The sequence below is a fragment of the Gallinula chloropus genome, assembly GCF_964237585.1.
Source record: "Gallinula chloropus genome assembly, chromosome: 1".
NCBI classification, from domain to species: domain Eukaryota; kingdom Metazoa; phylum Chordata; class Aves; order Gruiformes; family Rallidae; genus Gallinula; species Gallinula chloropus.
Window position 1 is genome coordinate 54,445,017 of NC_140085.1, and position 12,337 is coordinate 54,457,353.

Genomic DNA, 12,337 nt, shown 5'->3' on the forward strand with positions numbered 1-12,337 from the left:
ATATTTGTGAAGCAGTTGCTATGGTTTAGTAGAGGACAGGAACAGTTGGACTCAATGATCTCAAAGGTCTTTTCCAACCTAGTGATTCTGCAACTCTGAAAATAGGGCCTTAATTTAAACTATGGGGCTTATTCATTTATATTTTGATTTATAAACTGAACACCCTGAACTCTTGGGAGACGTAAAGCCGATTAGAAGCACTTGTCTCTTGTCCAACCAGTATGTTTTCTGGGGAAGCTACAAATTCCATCTGCTTTCACTGCCAATTTTTTCCACCTGCTAAATCCTCATAGGATTAAACTTGTTAATAATGATGTGCTCAAGAAAATTTTTACCACTTGAGTAGAAGAATATGGCATTAAATAAAATATCTGTGTCCTGTGAGACAGTGATACTAAGTGTCCAGGCTCCAACCAAACAATTACATTTCTCCCTTATTTCTCCCCTAAGTCCATGAAGAAAGAAGCTGATTAAATGTTCTCCATAAGCATGAATGCAGATAAGAACCTGCAATGCAAATCACTCAGAAACACAATGTATTCAAGCCACCAGCTGCTGCCTCACATAAACACGGTGTGTTTTAAGTTAACCTGACAGCATGCCCAGTAGATGGAGTACACGGGATGAGGATGTTAACTCCACCAGAGACTGGAAAGTCAGGTCAAAATTCTTAAAGGACCAGTTATCTCAGAGACTAAATATATTCCTCGTTAATCTTCTCATGCAACAAGAAATCTCCAACAGCATGAACACCATCAGCAGCAGTTTGGAAATTCTAAGTTATGCTACAAAATTATTTCCAAGGAACCTCTCAAATGTGTGATTTGACCAAAGAAGCCATTTACTGATAGCTACATCTCAGCTAGGCATCCCCTGTGGACTCCCTGTACAGGCTGGAGAGCTGGGTGGGAAGAAGTTTAATGAGATTTAACAAGGGCCAGTGTAGGGTCTTGTATCTGGGGAGGAACAACCCCAGGTACCAGTATAGGTTGGGGACAGACCTGTTAGAGTACATTATAGGTGAGAGGGACTTTGGGGTCCTGGTGTACAGCAGGGTGACCATGAGCCAGCAATGTGCCCTCATGGCTAAGAAGGCCAATGGCATCCTGGGGTGCATTAGAAGGGGTGTGGTTAGTAGGTGAAGAGAGGTCCTTCTCCCCCTCTACTCTGCCCTGGTGAGACTGTACCTGGAATATTGTGTACAGTTCTGGGCCCCTCAGTTCAAGAAGGACAGGGAACTCCTTGAAAGAGCCCAGCGCAAGGCCACCAAGATGATTAAGGGAGTGGAACATCTTCCTTATGAGGGAGCTGTGTCTCTTTAGCCTGGAGGAGGCTGAGGGGTGACCTCATTAATGTTTATAAATATGTAAAGGGTGAGAGTCAAGAGGATGGAGCCAGGCTCTTCTCAGTGATGGCCAGTGATAGGACAAGGGGCAATGGGTGGAAGCTGGAGCATAGGAAGTTCCATGTGAATATAAGGAGGAACTTTTTCACTCTGAAGGTGTCAGAGCACTGAACAGGCTGCCCAGAGAGGCTGTGGAGTCTCCTTCTCTGGAGACATTCAAAACCTGCCTGGACATGTTCTTGTGTTACCTAATCTAGGCAATCCTGCTCTAGCAGGGAGGTTGGACTAGATGATCTTTCAAGGTCCCTTCCAACCCCTAATATCCTGTGATTCCTGTGCCTTCCACCTTGCACCACTCTGATGTTGCCCTCCCTCTACAATTTTTCTGAGTTAGATGAAAGCAGAGAACTGATCCCATGCTCCCCTTAGCTTCCTAAGGACAAACCTTTAGAAGGTTTAAAGACACAGATGCAAATGTACACACAAACACCCTTCCTTCATGAGCTCTGCTCTAAATGCAAGTATTTTTGGTGTTGATGTTTGCTATTAAAGCCAAAATAACTACCTAACTGTAGGTTAGTTAAATTTTTCTGTCTTTGTGAAATGATGTCATTCTTCTTACATTCCTTATCAGAATGGAACAAGGCAAAGCGACTTTAATAATAAGCTGTCAAATGCAGAATAAGTGGATATCTAACCTCTGCCAGAAGGACAATCTTATTTATCTATAGAAAAGCAAGAACACTCAGGCACCAACCATTTAATGTTCATACTTTGCTCTTCAAAAGCAACTAAAGATCTAACAGGTCAGCCTCACCATATTCCTGAGAAATCCAAGCTGCTCCTTTATAAAACTCTCCCCTGTTGACCAGGCAGGAAGGGACAAGGTAAGCATGTGGTGAACTGGCTGGTCAAGGAGGAAACATGGCACTGAAAAATGCCCAACTATCTTTACTCAGACCTTCCAGCATCAACAGATTTCCGATTTAGGTTTTTGTGACCCAAAGAGGGTACTACTTTTTGTTCAGCTTACTGTCTTCCTGTGGGGGGCTTTCTCTTTCCCAAGTTAAAAGGTGTTTTTTTCTAACATTTCACGATGCAGTAACTAAATTTGTACAGAGGAGAAGGAACAGCTTTTTTACTAGAATCACTTGAGGAAATTTGCAAGTCTCCCTGTGCTCAGTGCATCTCAAAGACACAGAAGGCATTTTATATCCATTCCACCTTGATGGGGTAAGATACAATTCAGTTTAAAATACTGCTAATCCAGTTTCTGATTTTATAACACTATTTATACCAGAGAATGACATCTTACACATACAATAAATTTAAAGCTCTTCCAGTTAAAATGTTCCAATGCCCAGGTCCTACCTATGAATACAGCTGACTGGAAATGGAGTATCACACCATCTTGCACCAGCTGAAGATGAGACTATTAATATCATCCAGTAACATAAGCTACAAAATTTCCTCCATCCAACTTGCATATAATTAAATGAGTGAACTAACCACTGATTCCCATGACACAGAACAAACCCACAAGGCTCTTCAGTATAAAAATATTAAGCAACTTGCATGCCGACTGAAGTACTGCCCAAGTTATTACACAACTCAATGGAGTGGAGTGCAGAGATGTTTTGAGCCAGTATCGACTGGTCTGCACAACGTCCCATAAACGCTTAACTGAAAGAAAATGCCTAGTTTCTAGCTTAAGCTTTCAGCCATTGCATCCTGCTATACCCTCACCTTCTGGACAAAAAGAGAAATACTCTTCTCTTTTCTCCCTTCTGACTTTTTCTTCTATGATTTTGAGCAATGTACTCTTGCTGGTATGAACAAATCAGGAAAAAAAAAGGCATGACAAAACACTGAATTGTTTCTGCAAGTGCCCAACTGACCCTTCATTTAAAATATAAAGAATAAGACTTTCCATCTCTTTAAATTACTGGTCCATCAATTTTGACAAACATCCGGTATAAGGCTAAAGTACAATGGTAATTTTTTTCTATTTTACATGGGAACAGATTTTAATTAGGCCAGTATTAATTTATTCTACTCTCTGAAAGCAGCTGTCTAGCTAAAAGGGGGTACACTAGCCACAAGGAAATATTACTAAACTTCGTGTTTTACTGAAGCAAGGAATGATAACATACCAAGATTATGCAATTTGTATTGCCATGACTAAACTGTGATTTAAGATTTTTAATTCTCTGTGACAGGGAATCTGATCAGACAGATGTCCTTCTAGCACATTTGAGATAGACATTACATTAACATAAAAGTCCAAATTGCTGCAGATATTTTGGGAAGATAAGTAATACCGGTGGTTATAAAATCTACAACTAATGGATTAGCATAGTTCAATATATCCCTTAATATTTTAGATGCCTGCATTAAGTTATTTTTACTTATTCATTCATTTATGTCTACAATTAAGATTAATACTTAGATTAGCCAGTTTTTAAGACTCAGCCCAACAGTTATGAGCTCAGCCCCTCAAGTCTATTTCTTTCCTTGTCTCTCTTGAAGTTGTAACATAAAGCAAGTAGTTTAAGTTCAAAGCAGTTTCCCTTTGGCCTCCAATCAGATTAGTCTTACTGACTCAAAGACGAATTTGATACTTATCTCAGAAATAATCAAATACATTAAAGTATATGTTTAGCAACCTACTAAGATTACTAACAAAAAAAAATCTCTCAAGGCAGCGTAGAATAAAGCAACAATAAGTTCTGCAGTTTGCAATTGTTGACAAAATAACATACGAATTTGGACAAGTTTTTAAGATTAAACATTTCTCTATTTTACTGTAGAGCTTTAAAGGTTTAGATTTAAAACAATGTTAAGTATGAAAATTCACAGTAGAAGTTAGTTCAAACACACGTCTCTACAACTTCAGTCATTTCAATTATTTTTTCTGGGGAAAAAAATAACCCACTGAAATAGATTTCACCTATTTCTGAACACCTTTTTTGACTTTACTTTACATACATGCAACGTGTCTTATAAAGCATGCCCTTTAAGAGGCTGTTGGGCTGAGTTTGTTAAGCAAATATAAATGTATATTTTCAAAGTAGAGAAAACTATCAGCCCCTAGTAAGCCATAAAGGAGCAAATTGATCTTGTTGCAAATAATGTTCGGAAAGGATATTCTCACATAGTAAGCTTGCAAAACAATCCAGCTACAGATATATCTAGTAAATTCTGAATACCTAAAATGTTTTAAAGAAAGCTTAAATCAAAGTATACCTTTTACTACATTCAATACAATTTTCAACAATACTTAAAGCATTATATGTAATAATAGACATGTCTCAGTTCAAGACATGTTTACCATAGCCTGAAGGCAACAATTATCTTCACTGTACTATGAACTTCTATCTTAGATTTCCAGGTTTATTGTAAGAAATGCAAGGATGAAGGGAAACAGGACATATTTCACACTGTCATCCTTTTGTAGGCCTGTATACCGCACAGAGGCTCAGTCACAGACTGGGACCTTATTCTGGTAACTGGACACCACACAGGAAGGCATCTCTGGAGTCACCACTCCACTCCACACTGCTGTTGAATGACAAGTATTAACTGAATACCATCAACCAAGGAAAGCAAGCTGTAATATGGGAATTTATTTCCAATTTATACATGCATTTATAATGTTCATAAACACTCCCATGAAATGCACGCTCCACAGTCCAAAGCAGTGTTTGTCCTATGTATCTGCTGATGCTCTTAAGAAAATTACTATTTCCTTACTCTTTGAAATCAACCTAAAGAATGATCAGCCATCAGTTAAAATATAAGACTTTACCTTTGGTACATTAGTTGGGAAGACTCAATTTTTCCTGGCCTTAAGAATAGGTTTTTCACATATTAAATTCCTACTGAAGATTGTTGCAAGCAAAAATAAATCAGTTTTTCACTTGCCTAAATTCAGAGATATATCTGTTCTGCAACAACAGTACAAAACAATATCAAGAAAAAGAAAATTATTTAAACAGCATTATGACTAACCAGAAAATAGATTTGTTTTTAATGTAATTTTGTAATATTAACCCAAATTTTAAATGTTTGGAATATTTATGTAATAAAAATATTTTGGTTTACTATTGCCATTGTAATTCACCGATAGTGCTACTCTCACAATGTTCAGAAGAGGCAAATTTCAAATAGCAATTCATTAATTCATAGTCAAATAACCTAGAGAAGTTAAAGTCAAGGAAATCTTCTGTTTTTGTCCCATGTAAAACTTACTAAAAAGAACTGCAAAAGATAGAATTGCAATCTCATTTCCAGATTTTGTATGGAAGTTGGTTTTTCCTTTAATTTATCAACATTTGTTTCCTTCAATCTAACACTTCACTCCTTTTTTTTAATCTCTCCAGTTCCTCTTTCTCCTTGCCGTAGGACAAATCTGTGCTAACAACCTGATGATGGATAAGGGCATTATTAAAGTTTTCACAAGTGGCAGCTGTGAATGCTTTTGCCATGGCTTCAGCATGAGAGCACTATTAGATTGCAAGAGTCACTGGAATCTATTTAAAAGATGATCCTTGTCATCAATACCCATGTATGTAATGCACACAATATTTTCAGGCATTCATGATAAGCAGGGAAAAAAATCAAACTAAGGCAACTTGGAAATATCTAAAAGTTTCTCTTAATTATCTTGGTGGGGAGGAAGAATCCTTAACTCACCTTCCTTACATTTAAATTCCCTACTTTCAGCTTTATGCACTGCAGAACTGGCCCAGCCTGCATCTCAGCTCATATGCTACCACTGTTTTTGCCACTATGTTCTGCACAAATATGATGCTTCTCTTATCATTTGTCAAGAACCTGTCTCTGTACACACAACTTCAATGCGTTTCTGGACATTCACTTCTGCTAGCCCTTGCTATGGTAGCATCTGCATGATAATTTGATATAATGGAACTGCAACTTGAAACCCTTTTCAAAGACAGATATAAATGCTAAATTATCCAAAGAAACAAAACTGTCTTCCCTCACATTCCTTACTTTAAAAGCCATTCCTTAAGTTTAGTAGTTACAAAACTAGTGCACTACCTAATACACACCAAATTACTTGAACTTGTTATTTCCCCAGTCACAGCACCAATCTACACACTGGTCATAACTACAGCTGGACTGCCTTTTGTCATGCTGGAGGGTATTTGAGAAAGGCATGTTAACTGATCCCATTTCTAGATCTGTCTTCCCATGTTCTTAGAAGTGTTTTTTTATTATTTCCAAGCTAGGTATCACTTGCTTTTATCAATATGTCTGAATCAGTAAGAGTATTTTCTTCTTTCTTTACGTAGCAAATACACCTTGTTCCTCAGAGCCAAGGGTGAAGTCTTAGGCCCAGAATGAGGAAGCCTATCCCTATACAAGTTATCATTTTGCAAAGAAATACTAATTTCCTTCAAAATGAACAATGCACTTGTAGCTTTGTGTGCACCTCTATGTGTCTACATGTCATCACTCAATAGATCAAGCTGTTTGCCAGGCTTATCAGTTAAATATTATGTTCAAGGAAGACAAAGCAAGCTTTTGTCTCCTTGCATGTGTTTTTTTCAGATCAGGAACACCTCTCTCATTGTTTGCTATAATATGGGGTGAAGACATTGTTATTTCCTATACAGTACAGTAAGTACAATAAATAAAGAAAAACCCCTTGAAATGCTAATGCCATTTTAAAAAGTATACAATTCTCCAAAGATATACAAATGACACTTTGCAAAATGAAATCTGAACAAAAGTCCCGCATTGATTCAGAGTAGAAACTCGTTGCTCTTACATGGGCCTTTTAGCTAATTAATGCAAACAGTTTGACCCAACTTGTCTGAAACAGGAAATCAACTTACCTTTGAACACAGGGATGTCAAGTGAAAGGCCATAGTGTTCAGAAAAGAAGGCTTTTGGGGGAAAATATCGCTGAGAGGAACTATAAAGCAAAATCCTGAAGGACTCTGAAACACATTATCAGGACTTACACCAAAGTCATAAGTGTCAGTAACTGGGACAATGCTTTCAGCGCACAGAATCTTACCTCCCACTGCACAGTACATAAACACACAAAAATTTTAAGGATGTTCCAAACCAAGCATAAGCCCCAATTTACTATGCTACCATTTCTTTATCTTCTTTAGACATGCAATTAGATATTACTTGTTTCTAGACATGCTAACTGTAAACATCGGCACAATTACAGGTAGGTAACATTAATGGAATATCTAAACTGTTGTGGTTTTGTTTTTTTTTTTACAGAAAAGGATATTTTTTCAGCATGTATAGAGTAGCCAGTCTTGAAGCTCGAAAGTTGGCTCTGACGGACCGGTAAACAGCTTTCCGGAGACCAATAAGATGCTGAGTAGGATGCTGTCCAGCTTTATTAAATGGGCAAGCGGCACTGACCCTGTCAAGCAAACTTGAAAAGTAAAATGTGATACAACTGTACAGATGTCCTAAAGTATTTTTTAAAAGACAGTACATTAGTTATTGTTTCTATTTCTGTTACTCTGAAAACTTTTTCAAACCATTCAGTAACTATGATGGCAATTCTTTTTTCCATCAAATCAATGACATATTTAATATAAGTTGTAGGTAAGCAGCTGGGACTCCTCTGTAGTCAGTCTGATTCTGTTCTCATCTGAGACATGACAAAACTGCTGAGGACATTTGTTTTCTCCAAAGTTTTCCAAGAACAATACACTAAAGGTAGATAGGGCCATAACATTACCTCTGATACAAAACTATCATGAGCCCAGTGTAAGTTCTGGAAGTTTAAACACACAGATATCCCCCATATACTTCTTTAGATGCAAATCTGTTCTTTAATTTTTATACTTTTTTTTAGCAGAAAAAACGTGCTACTACATAGTGTTTAACATGCAAAAGACTATATTCTTGCAACCTTCTCCATGCTGAATTGTCTCTAGGACAGCAGAGTTTATCACCATGCAATGAATGGCAGCTGAGCTTGTAGGAGTCTGACAGGTAAACACATGAAATGTATGCTACTATACAAGAATATCTGAAAATACATTTTGGTATCCCACATATTCAGGTGAATTGAAAAGAAACTGTCTCATTTGCCAATTAGGATAAATTTTGGAATGGCTTTAGAAGTGTAAGAAATTGCCTTATCTGGAAATTAATTGTAAACTGGGTGAATGTTAAACATGTCTGCATAACATGAGGCTGTAGAAAAGGAGAATAAAATGAATATCCAGTTATACCTAGTCATATACAGTCTGATGCCAAAGCTGTGCCTGAGACACTGACAATAGCCTAGGTGCACTCTACTTGCTGGGACTGTTTTTACCAAAATCAACCTGGAAGCAGACCTAGCATAGATAAGAGGTCAATGAATCATGCTGAATTGTTTTGGGACTGGGAGTCTGTTGCTGCTGTCTCCTTTCCCAGGGCACGTGAGGAGGTGATTTCATGCCTGCAGTCACTCAAAAGGGAAAAGCAGACAGGGTACCTGGCAAGATTGAGGTGGGTTGCTGCACTGGTAACTATTTCTATAGCTCATCTGACTGAAGAGATGACTACGCTAGCAGACCTTATGTCCATCCTACCACATGTGCTTAGCTGGACCATGCTGCACACTGACCAGGAAGGGAAACAGCTTATTGTTGGTATATTAAATATAATTAACAGAAGGAGATTCATGCCAAATGCTGCATTATACTGAATACACTACCTGAAACACCATCTTAAAATATTGGCATACCATATTCAGTTATAATAGTGATACTAAAATGGTTTATATAACACCTCATAAAGTACTTTAAAATCTTAATAAAATAAAATAAAACCAAACAGTGTTAATTTCAATTCCTAAATGTAAATTTAAAATGCTGGGTTTGCCATATGTTTCTCTAGGGAAGACAGCAGGTATATCCAATCTCCAATGTTTCTCTATCTTTTGAAGATACTGCCCATCAGTTTATAGACCATTTTGAAGATACTGCCCATCAGTTTATAGACCCAAGTGCTGGATGAATTGTCAGAAGCAGGCTGAAAGAAACGGAGCAAAAATATTCTACCTTCAAAAAGAGATAATTTGTGTTCTGCTACAGCAATGTAAGCATTTCCAGTTCCTATACAGAACAAATAAAGCACAACTCATGCACAGTAAGTACTGCCAGTATTCAGTTGAATTGCTTTCTTTCTGGAAAGGCTTGTTTTGCTGGGGTTTTTTTCTAAAATAATTCTTCTTTATTCCAGTAATCTTAAATTAGTATAACTTGCTATAAATGTCTGTGTGCCAGGTGTGCCATATCCCTAACTTTCTAATGTTCTATTTATCTTTCTGTGTATTTTAATTTGCCTTAAAAAATGTTATCAGCTTTGCGTATCAGCCACAAATATCAAGAAGAAAAAAAAGGTTAAGTGTGAATTTCCTCTTTCCTACTGCTTCAAATCCATTATAGTTGTAAAGAACAGTGACTTATTTCCCCATTAATTCCACAAGCCAAATTTTAAATAGGCTCTCAACTTCCAATGAACTTGTATAGACACATTACAAAAACCCAGTACTGTACTCCAACATGAAGGCAGTTCTATAAAGATCCTACATACACAAACATGTGCTCATAGAGCTTGATTCTAGTTCAAAATATAGTAGGGAGCATTGGGGGGGAAAAAAAGTGCTTTATTTCTCTGATAGACAAGGAAGTAACTACTTGCTTCTCATTGCTGCAACCTTTTATTATGTATTCCTACAGTTTTCATTTTAGAATGTGCAAGACAATGGACATACTTTCATAAACCAGCAGAAATTCCAAGTGGCAACCCGTGACCAGGCTTCATTTGTCTAACTGCAAATGAAGCAATTAGACAGAAACACTGCCCTTCAGCCTGAGTAGAGCACTGCTCTACCTTGGCTACATGATTTCTGTAATCCAAACTGCCCTGGTGAGGTCTCCTCTACCTCTGCATCTCAGAGCTTACACCATGCAGACATACCTGAAATGCCAACAGCAGCGTTAAAACACTTCTGAAGGCCACTCTGACATCAGAAAATCAGCTGCCTTTGAAAGCAGCCAATATAAGAAAGGACTGATGAGGTTTGCAATTCCTTTTCTAAGTGGCTGCTGTGGGTTTTTTTTGGTTGGGAGGGGAATGAAGGTTAAATGATGCTTGAATTGGCTAAGCACTACCACCACACAGTAGTAAGCCAAGGAATCTGTGGACAACTGACAAAAGCTTCATCAAGAATAATTTAACATTTACAGAGACAGTCAAATCCCAGTTAACAAGGGGCACATAGCAAAGCCATTGCTATGTCAAAGCATATGGAAACTAGCCTACAAGAACACAACAATGGATGGTGCAATGGGGAGAAAAAACAGTGGTGGAACACAAGGAACTTCAGGCCAAAGCTGCAGACCTGGACTTGCCAGGTCAGAGTTTAGCCAAGTACAGACTAGCAAGAATCTGAACTCAGTACTATTTAAATGTCAGCTTCAGTATCTTTCTGATCACAACACAGTTAAGGCATAGTCCAAACTATGCTGAACTAGGGGTACGTATCATTGAACAGGGTGCTGCACTACCTGGTTGCAATCCCACTCCTTCAAGGATGCAAAATGACATCAGAAAATACCCATTGACTTTTTGGGTGCCTCCATTCCTACGGCCCTGGGAATCTCTGAAGAAGAACGAAGACTGACAAGTTTACTACAGGAGAACATACTAAACCTTGTTCTGCTAAGGTTTATTGTAGCAAAATTCTGGAAGAAAAGAAGGGTAGCTAGTTTTTCAGGTCATACATGAAGTGCTATCTCAAGCAAAGAATTTCACTGTGGCCTGTGCAGCAGCACCTCCTGCATAGGCAGCCACAGAATAGGCCACTTTGGGGTTAGAACTTCCCCCAGGCTAAACCAAACCAAAACCTGTACAGCACTGCCTTCTTCACACTGGACAACTGTTCCAGTGAGGATGCTGGCACAGTCAGATTTCTCCCACTCCATCCATACTCCAAAGTCTTTTGAAAAGCTTGCCAAAGTTTTAAGTGAAGAGGTTATTAGATCAAACATCAGTTTAAAGACCAGTCTGTTTTTTGTTAATCTGTTATCTAAGATATGTAGCAAAAGAACAAGGCACCAGCAATTTAGACACTGACCACAAGTTCATTTGCTTAAGCCTAGGAAAAAATCCAAATGTTTTTCTCATCTGTAATTTGGACAAGTCCTAACAATAATTTCTTTTAAGAACCAGTTTGCAAAGATAAGACTGCCTATTGCTTAACTATATGCTTCTTCAGCAAAAAAACCAAACCAAAACAAAAAACACATAGCTAGGCAGACTGAAGACACGCTTATGCATTCCAAAGGGAGAATGTAACATTTCTTCAATAAAGTATACTGAAGGTATCTCAAGCTAGAAAATTAATTCAAAATGTTAAGTCTACAGTTTCAGGCCTGCATGTAAAAACATGTGCCTGAGTGCAGAATAGTTGGTTTGGCATGAACAAACAATTTCTTGGTGCACACAAAGGAGTTTTTTGTTGTTTTTAGAAAGAAGTCAACTGAACTTCAGCTGTTGGCAGCTCCCACCTCCTTTAACCTTAAGTCTAACTGGCACAGGTATGTATCTAACTGTAGGTTGATCCTAGGGAAAAGCATACATTGCAATGAGAGTGCACAGAAATGGATCTGTTGGATTTGGGACGATTGCATGCACTGAACTTGTTCTGATGTTATTTCACATGGCAAATAAGCAAAAATTACCACATCGCTATGAGAGCTAAATAACCAGGAACACTCTCACAGGAACACTTGTCCTTTAAGTGGGCAAGAGGCAAATTCAGCAAGAAACAACTTAAAAATCTAAACATCTCAACAATTGTATGCAAGAGAAAAAAAGAGTAATGTAGACTTCGAGGTGGGAAACGATGTTTGATGATTGCTGCATTCTCATTACTTCTGACTTATTTGTTAAATAAAAGTAGAATTGTTTTCATGTCATCTTGTCTTCTAA

At 37.9% G+C, this 12,337-nt stretch overlaps 1 protein-coding gene across 2 annotated transcripts in view; it reads right to left on the reverse strand.

The window, feature by feature from the left end:
• VEZT (vezatin, adherens junctions transmembrane protein) overlaps nt 1–12,337 on the reverse strand; it is a gene marked incomplete at its 5' end in the record, with an annotated part of 58,699 nt that overhangs the window by 18,382 nt on the left and 27,980 nt on the right. The window contains one exon of one of the 2 annotated variants that reach the window (XM_084271789.1): nt 7,611–7,760. In XM_084271789.1, coding sequence (XP_084127915.1) covers nt 7,611–7,760 — 150 coding nt within the window. Of the gene's footprint in view, nt 1–7,610; nt 7,773–12,337 lie in introns of both variants that reach the window. The other variant, XM_084271788.1, reaches the window with a different exon arrangement.